General features: G+C 48.9%; 1 protein-coding gene across 2 annotated transcripts in view; it reads left to right on the forward strand.

Moving 5' to 3' along the window:
• EFNB1 (ephrin B1) overlaps window positions 1-9,359 on the forward strand; it is a 111,686-nt gene extending 102,327 nt beyond the window's left edge. For both annotated transcript variants that reach the window (XM_039348335.1, XM_039348334.1), the window contains exon 5: window positions 4,907-9,359. In XM_039348335.1, coding sequence (XP_039204269.1) covers window positions 4,907-5,295 — 389 coding nt within the window. In that variant the 3' untranslated portion in view covers window positions 5,296-9,359. The remainder of the gene's footprint in view (window positions 1-4,906) is intronic.
• The last annotated feature ends 1,192 nt before the right edge of the window (window positions 9,360-10,551 follow it).

Genomic DNA, 10,551 nt, shown 5'->3' on the forward strand with positions numbered 1-10,551 from the left:
GTTAGCAAGAGTGACTTTTCAAGGGACTCGGATGTTTTTAAGCATGCCTAGAAACTCTGACAAAACTCTGATTGAAAAGGCTGAAGGCAACGAAAGAGAAGGAGATGACCAATTTGGAGAGTCCATTATCACATTTACAATATGTGGGCAGGTGGAATGTACAGGTTTGTCCGTGGTGGGGATGTATGTTGTTTTGGAAGAGGTGAACAGTTGCGCCACCCAGAATCCTGGGGTTGGAGTAGTGAAAAGGCTCACTGTCTGGGACAGGCAGCATGAAGAGGGGCTGCGGGTGCATTGCTGAAGGTGGTGCTTAGCAAGGAGGTAACACCGACAGGGATCAGTGTGTGCGAAGCCCCCTTGTTTACTTAAAGTATCTGTGTATAATCAATTGTTATGCTGACCACAGACACATGTAGCTGGGAGACATGGGTGCAGATGCTGCAGCTTGCTTGCAATAGGGGTGGATGACTGAAGAAGCCCTGTGGACTTGGGAGGGAGCCAGCTGTGGAGACCACCCATTACTTATCTGGTAAAATCCAGCAGAGGGGATGTGTACAAGCCCTCCCCCCAAGAAATCTGGGAGCAGGGGTCAGTGACAAATCCTCTTTGGGGCATCTTCCCCTGCACCACCCCCACTTTTCTGGAGGTGACAGTCATTTTGTCATGTAGGTGTGGACAACCGATATGATAGAACGCAGTAAGGAGCCGGATCCCCAGGAAGGAGGGGCCAATCCAGAGGGGCAACTCAGCTGGGATGTCACATGTGGAAGAAAGAGGGAGAGGACAGCCCCCCCAAGAGATCTCAGTTGCTAGATGCAGCTAGCAGAGCCCTCAAATCTGGCAATATTTTGTCTATAGTTGTGAAGCAATAAAGAATTCCTCTTGGAAGAGTCACCACATGCCGTTCTTGGCTTTGGGCTTGACAACAGTAAATTGTTATAGATAACTAACCAGAACATCCAAAGACTGAACATTAACATAAACCAACCAACCGGTCTAATAACAATACCAACAAAGTTCGTCCTCCTGTGTTGCCTTGAAGAGCTCCATCTTCGTTACCTTCCTGAAAGATTTAGGGAAATGGGTCATTTTGAAAGGCAGGCGATGAGGGAGGATGAAGGTTTATCAGATTTTCAGGAGCAGGAGAATAAACAGACCCTGAGCTTTTGGAAGAAGAGTGGGAGACGCCCTGCCTCAGCCAGCAAGATGGTGGATCCCTAAAGGGAAGGCGGGTGCAACTCAACCCTGCAAGGAGACAAGAGAAGCGTTGTGGTGACTCACTGCTAGGAGGAAACAAAATAAGTAGGTACTAACCACACCAGGTGCACTAGGAGCCTAGAGATTAGGGATGGGACTGTGCAGCTTCCAGCGTTTTCCCTGTCCAACAACAATTATCCCTACCTGCTAATACATGTGGGGGCAAATTATACTGCAGTAAAAAAACTGCAACTGTCTTATCACAGAGGTGGAAGAACGTGGAAAGAAATGTACGTTCTTGTGGAATCAGGTGGTGGTTCCCACTGTTTGTTACAGCATATATGGAAGAAACCAGAGTTGAAGGAGAACGCATGGCTATCAGCCCTGGGCTGATGGGAGAGGGAGGGTCCTGCAAGCGTGGCCTGAATTGTTTGGACAATAGACTGCCGAGATTGTGGGGGTTACACTCGCCCGATCTGATGAAAAGTTGGTATGTTCCAGTATAGGTAGTCCTCGATGTACACCCACAATTGTGCCCCAGATGTATGTCACTAAGCAAGATATTTGTTAAATGATTTTTGCCTCACTTTACAACCTTTCTTGCTATGGTTGTTAAGTGAATCCCACTGCAGTTAAACAAATCTGGCTTTTCCCCTGTTGGCTTTGCTTGTCAGAAGGTCACAAAGGGGGATCACATGATCCCAGGACACTGCAACCGAGATAAATACGAGTCAATTGCCAAGTGTCTGAATTTTGATCACATGACCATGAAGATGCTGCAATGGTCATATGTGTGAAAATCACTTTTTTTCAGCGATGTTGTAACTTTGAACTAAATGAACTGTAAGTTGTGCACGTATAGCAAATTCAATAGGGCTTCTAAAAATGCAGCTGAAAAAAGTGCAGGGATTTTTCCAGGAAGTTGCCAGGAGTTGACACTGACTGAAAGACACACACACACACACACACACACAGAGAGAGACACAGAGTAATATATAAACTGGTAGGAAACTATTAAAGCCCTCAATGAAAAATCAGAAATGACATCATTGCGTAAAGTTCACAGCTTTTTTATGCATTCAGTAATGTTTAAAATGGGGGAATATAACAAGAAATAACTTGATCTCCTGGGAGAGGAAGGCTTTCCTGATTTCCAGAAGCCCATGACAGCCGGGAAGGAGCATCCATTCCAGAATTAAGCAGAAGCAACAGAGAAGGAAAACTAGCCTTTTGCTGCGGTTCAAAGTGCTGCTCAGAAAGCCCTTCCCAACCCCCCCCCATCTTCTAAAGGGGAGAAAGGAAGGTAGCAACTTGAAGTGCAGCCCCCCCCCCCCGCATCTTTGCCCAGGAGCCCCATTCTCCTAGGAGATTCCTGGCTTCTCCTCCTCCTGTTTGCCCCTTCCTGGTGGACAGGAAGAAGGAAGAGGGTTATCAAAGACTGTGAAGCTGAATTCTGTGAAACTGGGCATTTCTAAGGTCTTTGGGGTGGAGATTATCTAGCCCTCTTCCAAAAGGGAAGATTTCAGTTGACTTAAGGGCTGACTCTAATTGGCGGATGCTTTTGGGTGGGTTCTTGGGTGGATTCGGGGGTGGGAAGTAACCCAAATGCCCCTTACAGCTGCAGATTAATCTGAAAGAACAAAGGATTTTTTTAAACCCACTTGAAGTTGACCTGTTATCGTTAGATTCCGGTTTTGTGCACAATGATGTTCATAAAGTTTCTCCTTAAATCGATGTACTGCTTTTGCAGATCTTTACCAGCTGTGCTTGTTCTCCCGCTGGCTCTGGCAGCTCCTTTGCCCTCAGTGAGTCTCCTGCCCTCCCTTCTCGTTGGGAAGGCTCAGCCACAGGCTCCAACAAACCTCTGCTGGATGCAGTTCTCCACAGGCACTTTTCTGATCCTTCTGGCAGGAAAATCAGATGAAATTTGAGGAAAGTGAGTGAGTGTAGCCCTGGGAAACCATTTATAGAAGTCATAGAATATCAGAGTAGGAAGGGACCTTGGAGGTCTTCTAGTCTGACCTCCTGTTTACTAATTCAGACAAACAGTAGTCCAATCTCTTCTTAAAATCCTCCAGTGATGGAGCACCCATCACTTCTGGTGGCAAGCTGTTCCACTAAGTAATTGTTCTGTTAACTAATCCTAATCCATTGATGAAAAGTAAGTGGCTCTCTTCTGGAAGAAGAGCAATAGCAACAGACTTATATACCGCTTCACAGTGCTTTACAGCCCTCTCTAAGTGGCTTACAGAATCAGCATATGGCCCTCAATAATCTAGGTTCTCATTTTACCAACCTTGGAAACATGAGAGGCTGAGTCAACCTTGACCCGGTCAGGATTGAACTCCTGGCTGTGGGCAGAATTAGCCTGCAATACTGTATTCTGTCCACTGCGCCACTGCAGCTCCTTGGTGATTTGCTTTCCTATCGTTTTGCTTTCTTATCATTTTGTAATCCAAACTGGTGCATCCTAGGTGAGCTACAGAATAACTTCCTAGCAGCACGGAAATTGACTGACCTGTCTGGGGGATACTGGAGGGGATACTGATGTTTATTTAAAATGCCACCAGCTTCGGTGAAGAGATTTGGAGTTTGGTGAAAATAATAATATGAGTCTTGGGACTCTTGGAAAGGCTGGGTTTTGATCTGCATTCTGGCATCAAAAGTCAGCTCTCCTGATTCTTCTCAAGCTCTCCTCTTCACAGCTTGATTGGGCAGATGTAGCACAGCGTAGCAGTTCCACTCTTACCAGAAAAATGTGTTCCATGCAGTGGGGATGGTGTTCTTCTCCGGTTCACAGAGCACATGTGGTGAGGCCCCATAACATTTCATCTTATCTGCTGTGTTCTTTAACATACATTTGAAGCTGCGGTGGGAGCTCTGGAGAATGTGCTTTTTCTCTCTCTTTGTCTTCTGACCGAGGTGAGGTTTTGCAGGTTTGAACCTCTGCTTGGCTTATGGTCACAGAGTGTGTAGAGCCCAGTAAATTGAACTGAATCTTAACAAGACAAACGGTTGTTTTCGTATGTGGGAAATGGGCATGCTGCTTATGAAAAATAGTTTAGGGAGGGTTATTGTTCAATTTATATGCTGTCTAGTAAAGCTGGGCTCTTGTCCTTGATGTCCATGATCCAACTGTGTCCTTCAAAGCTAGTGGACCCTTCCCTTGTTTGTTCCTTTCAGGAGACAGGTCCTTGCTGTGAGGACCCATGGCCAGGTTATGTCCTGATTGGGTTACTGTAATAAGCAGTACTTGCCATTTCCATAGAAATGGTTCCAAAGCTCTTAAAAAATATTGTTTCCTTCCTATTTCAGTCAAATGGAATTCCAGGACAGTCTTTACTGGCTGCTGATTTGCCTCCAAGCTCAGTTCAAACTCTGGGAATTTCCTTTCAGATTCACAACTCTGACGGCTGGGCCCTAAAATGTCAAGGAAGTCCTTTTTGCCTAGCCTCCTTAAGGAAGGAGCATGGGGTCATCCTAGGGGAGGAAGATCATTTTGTGGTGGGACCCCCACAGTGGCTCCCCCTTTTCCGCAGAGATGCTTCTTTTGATCTTGAAAAGATCGTGGTCTAACCTCGTTTATTTTATAATGTGTGTCTAGTTGGGTTTGGGCACCATGTTCTCCATCCTCACGAAGGGCCGGTTAGAGCTGCCTTGTCCCATCCTCGACCTTTCTGAATTTTTCTTTTCCTTCCACACATGCCAGACCCTGTTAACCAAGATGGCCAGGATACCCAAAGACCAACCGATGGATTCTTCAGCTCCAAGGTGGCCGTGTTTGCTGCGATCGGGGCTGGCTGTGTCATTTTCATCCTCATCCTCATCTTCCTCATCGTCCTTCTCATCAAGATCCGAAAGCGGCACCGGAAGCACACACAGCAGCGGGCGGCGGCCCTGTCGCTCAGCACCCTGGCCAGCCCCAAGAGCAGCGGCAACGCCGGCTCCGAGCCCAGTGACATCATCATCCCCCTGCGGACTACAGAGAACAACTATTGCCCTCATTACGAGAAAGTCAGCGGAGACTACGGGCACCCGGTCTACATTGTCCAGGAGATGCCCCCCCAGAGCCCAGCTAACATTTATTACAAGGTTTGAGGACAGACCTTGCCGTCCTACTGCAAAGCCCTCTGGGTGCCAGGGGAGAGAAGGAGGAGGGTCTGCGTGCCCCCTCAGGCGCTTCCCCTCCCTTGATTAGCATTTAGCCTTGTAGTTTGGAGCTTTTCAGTCCCAGGATTTGGGGGGGGGGTGTCCTCTTGCCCCTCCTCTGCTCACAGCCCGCTTCGTGGCCCTCACTTGGGCTCTGTGCCTTTCTTGCTCTCAAACCCACCTGGGAAACCCCAAGATGGCCGCCGCTTCGCTTTCGGGGCAGATTCTCCAGCTTCTTGTTGTTGGGAGGGAAGCCCCACCAAGCCTGGCACTCCAAAGGGGGGCATGCCAGTCTTTGCGGGGCAGAGCTTTGGGCCTTGCTGAGAAAGGAGTCTGCCTAGCCCCGTCTTTTATATATATATATATATATATATATATATATATATATATAATAATTCTAAAGTATTTTTTGTAACTTTTTAAAAAAAATTGTGAAAGATTGGACTTGTGAGCTGCCTCCTGTGGTTTCCCAGCACAAGCTCATCTGCAGTCCTTCCCCCCCCCCCACCGCCTCGTCTCGGCCTCATCCCCTCATCACACTGGACGGTCATCTTCTCGTGCTCTGTGTCCACTGTGAGAAAAGTGGACGCTTCTTCCTTTTGGTCCTTTTTGCTAATTTATGAAACAAAAAAAAATTAAAAAAAACCCTGCTGTTTGCAATGGTCAGTCCAGGAGAGAATCCAGGTCTGAAAACCAACTGGAAAGGGTGCCAAGAGGAGGGATGCTGTTCGTGCCCACTGGAGCAGCCCTCCTCCTGGACCGGGGTGCAGATGCGCGAGGGCATTGCAATGCTTGGGGCAGGGGTCTCCCTGAATTTCCAATGCTGTGCCCCAGAAGAGCGGAATGAAGGGAGAGCATCCGTGGTTGTGGAAGGGAACTCAGCTTTGGGCTCTTTGGGGGGGGCTTCAGGAGAGCACCAACACAGACCCCTCTCTCCTTGCTTGGATTCGGTCTCTTTTACGCCCAATTGCAGAATGTGGCAATCAGCCACCCTCCCCCCAGTTTCTTTGATCCAGTCACCCATCCCAGCACTCTTCATTGTTTGCTTCCTGCCAGTCATATTAATTCTAATTGCGACTTCTGTGGCCTGCAAGGACCCTTGATTGGCCCTGGGCCACTTAATGGGAGAGAAAGAGCCCCTCTGGGTCCTAGAAGGGGGCTCAGCTCCTCCAGTGGGTGTAAGCGCCAATCAAAGCCTCTGCCCCCCCTCCCCATGCATCTCCTGCCCTGGAGGGGCCGAAAGGAAGCCTGCCTCCCGTTCCCCCTCATGCCTGCTTGGCTGCAGCATCCCCGAGCTCCGGGCGCCTTCACGGCCACCTGCCCGTCATGCCAGAAGCCTTTCTTCGCACGGAGAGGAGGCCGCTGTGCCTCTTGCTCTGTCCAAGTGCGCCTGCCTGTCTCGCCCTCCCCGTCTCCTTTCCAGGAGCGGTTCCTTCATTGCACCCGCTGCAGCGCCCTGCCCGCCCCCGGGCCAGCCAGGCCCCCAAGGCCGGCCTTCTGCCCATCAGCTGGCCGGCTCGAGTCTGCCTCAGCCGCTCTAGCGAACATTGTGGGGCTGGCCTTGTGCAGCACCCATCAGCCTGCCTGCTATTTGGAGACCGACTTCTGCAATAAACTGGTCTGGTGCGGGGGGGGGGAGGCTCTTCTGCCCAGCTAACCAGTTGCCCATCCTCAGAGACAGGCCCACTGGAGCCCCTCCCCCCCTGGCCCTCCCCGTCAGCATTTCTATGCAGGATATGAAAAGGGTGTGTCTGTCCGTCCGTCTGTCCGTCTGTGTAAGGGCTTCGGTAATTGTGCACTTTGAGGCGTGTTCAGTGGAGATCAGCCAAGAATTCAAGTTTCTCAGGGCTCCACAGATAATCCACAGGTATTTTTAGTAGTGGTAGTAGTAGCAGTTGTAGTAGTAGTAGCATTCTTTTTAAAATGTAAAGACTTCCCATGACCCCTTATTATCTCACGATAGGGTCCCCTTCGTGGGAGAGGGGCACCGAAGTGAGGGAAGCCCCTCTCTGGCTGGGCGGAGGGGGCTGCCCCTGCAGTGGGAGGCTTTTAGGCCGCTTGCTTTCTCTCCCGCCGCAGAGATTTGCTTTCTGAATCGACCAATTTTGTTCTGATACTCAGAGGGCCGAACGGCGGAAGTGGCGGGTCAGAGGCCCTGCCTGGCCACTCGTAGAACTGCTGACCCTCACAGGCTCCGGAGCACCCTGGGGAAAGGAACAAGAACCCAGCACAATCCCACTGAAAGTGGGGAGAGGGGGCGAGAGGAGTGGTTGTGTGGTTCCAACCATAAACATTTAGCTTTTACACAGGGTGCAGCAAAAATAAGGAGAGAGATAAAATGCCAACTGCATTTCTTAATGCAGGCGCTCAAGGAAACTAATTTACAATGTGGACGTCATAGGAATTCAGCACGGTTTATTTTCCTTTGTGTGCAGAAATGGAAACCTGGGTGATGTTCCCTTCCTGCTTCACGCCGAACAACAAAACAAGGAACACAGGATGAGTTCTGTGCAGTGACCTGCATGCAATTCATTTTGTGCAGGGAATTTTGCCTTGTGTGAAATCCTCTCCAGTGTGACTTTTCACACACACACACATACACACACACACACACACATTTGTGGGGGCAGGGTGGGGGCTTAATTGCCAGAAGCAAGTGGGATGGCAAGAGCTTCCAGCTCAAGTTGGGGTTGGGAGGGAGGGACGATGCTTGTTACCCCACCCTAAAATGAACAAGGGATTGAGGTGTGGGCGGCCAAATAAATTTGTAAAATGGGTGTATGGGGTATCAATATGCCTTTGGGGTCTTGGTTTTTTTTAGCACCTCTCTCTGCTGAATCCTGAAATGTCCTTTTGCTTCATCTTTCTCCCATCAGAAGGGTTGCTTTTTTTGTTTTTTAAAAACAGAGGTTTTATTTTATGTAAATAATCAGTCTTTTTTGGAGGGTATAAATGTAAAGAGGTTTTGTATAAACTTTGGATTATTTTCTCGTTGCTTTTCTTAGAAAAAGAAAACAAAACAAATTAAAAATATGGGAAAAAATCAACCACAAGAACGGGTGTTAAAACATTTGTCATGCTATAATCTCTCTACATGCAGTTCATCCATCACAGGAGTTCACACCGAGGTGTGTAACCAGCACACAGCTCACCTCGTGAAAGGCCGCCCATCCCCCCTTCTCCTAAAACTTCTGGGGCTCACCAGAGGGGCTGGCTGATATCTGCCCCAGGCAGAGTTGAGGGGGCCTGCAGTCCTGAAGCCCCTCGGGCAGGGATCCTGGCCCTCCCACGCCCTCGACTGGGCTGGTGCCCGAGGGGGCCAGATACCCGCTCTAGTGCAGGCTGAGCCCCCTTGAGGGCAGCTTTCCGTAGCCCTCAGGGTTGCCTCAGAATGGCTGCTGGACCCGAGCCATCCACGGGCATCCTGCATGTGGGGCAAGGAAGTACATGTTTCCCAGGTGCCTGGCAGGTTTGGGGGCTCTGGCTTACTCGGGGGAGGGGGATTGAGAGCAAGCAGCCCCTGGGGGGAGATGTGGGGGGGCACATGGGGGAGAAGGCGTGTTTCCCTTCCCCGAGAGTGCCCTGTGCTACCCAGCAGCCTGGAGCCATTTTCCCAGCTGCAAGTCTGCAACTTGCCAGTGTTTCTGGCTCTGGTGGGCCTCTGTCCTGGCCTTGGATCCTGCCCCCTCCCCCACAGGTTGCCCAGAAAAGAGGCCAGCTGGCAGCAAGTGGGCAAGGCTGGGCCTCTCTTAGTCAAGGCTGGGATGTTCCCAGTCCTGCCTGGTGCTTCAGGGGTTGAGGTTGCCAATTGGCGACGCCATATTGTGTGGAGGGTGGGGTTTTTTGTTTTTTTTTACTCTTGATTCTGTCACTTTTTAGAAATTCCTTTACCCTTTATTCACTGCTTTCACCCAGTTGCCGCATCATTGTCTTCAGTAATAATGGGAAATGAATTCCCTGGAGCCATGATGGAACGTGGTATATTGTTAAATAAAGTATTTTTTCCTATGGAATTTAGTTGTCTTGCATTTTGGGGTTCTTTTGTGGACAAGGGACCTGACCGTGAATGTCTTCTAGAAAACAAAGAGGTTTGGAGGACTAAAAGTGCTCCAGAAAAATGTCCTTCTCAAATCTCAAAAGTGGGGGCAGTTGCTGCTGCTGCTTTGCTTACTGCAAAGTTGAAAGGGTGGAAGTGGGGCTGATTGGGCCTCCCTCCAAGAGCCCTTCAAAAGCTGCTGTGGGTTTATTCTCCCTATGGAGCAACTGGGCGGAATGGGACAACTTGCCATAGCCAAGTTGCTGTGGATAACTCGACGTGGGACAAAGCATTGTGGGACAATTCAACAATTCAACTTAATTGCCTAAAATAATTAAATAATTTAAATTTTTGTCATTCACATTTCATTTTGTCCTTCCTTTGGCATCCTTTCTTTAATGATTCTATTTCACTGTTTCCTCAATATTAATGTAACTTGTCCTGTGGCAAGTTGTTCCCATGGTCAATGGGCCGTGGTGAGTTGTCGTAGACCCGCACCAGATGGGGAGGCTATTCCTTTCAGACTCTTGGCTCTGCTCACCAGAAATTGCCAGTTGCTGCTCTGAGGGCAGAAGTAGCCCTGAACCCAATAACAGTTTTAGAAACCCCAGTGTGACTTCTTCCCTGCAACAGGACTCTGTTGTGTGTTGTCAGTAGAGATGGTGAAGACGGTGGGAGTCAGGATTCCTCTTTTAACTGAATTGTCAGTTAAAAAAACTAACCTATCCATTAAAAGGCAAGGAAATAGTAAGAGAACACCTGTCCACCCTAGATGAGTACAAATCATCTGGGCCAGGAATCTGAAGGAGCTGGCAGATGTAATTTCAGAGCCACTGAATGAATATTTTTAAAGCTCCTGGAACATGGAGACTCCCAGGGGACTGGAGAAGAGCTGATGCAGTTCCAGTCTTCAAAAAGGGGGAAAATGGATCCAGGAAATTATAGCCCAAGCACCTTGCAAAAATACCTGGGGAAATCCTGGTGGGAAAACCAGCAGATTTCTGAGCACCTAGAAATGAACAAGGTGATTACCAGAAGCTTAGTGTGGGTTTCTTAAAAACAGATCATGCTAAAGAAAAACTCTTTGATAAAGTGACTAAATTAGTGGATCAGGGAAATGCTGTGGACATAGTATACTTGGACTGTAGTAGGGCTTTTGACAAAGCAGA

Source organism: Crotalus tigris, unplaced genomic scaffold (genome assembly GCF_016545835.1).
Source record: "Crotalus tigris isolate CLP2741 ecotype Arizona unplaced genomic scaffold, ASM1654583v1 scf7180000018133.492856, whole genome shotgun sequence".
NCBI classification, from domain to species: Eukaryota; Metazoa; Chordata; class Lepidosauria; order Squamata; family Viperidae; genus Crotalus; species Crotalus tigris.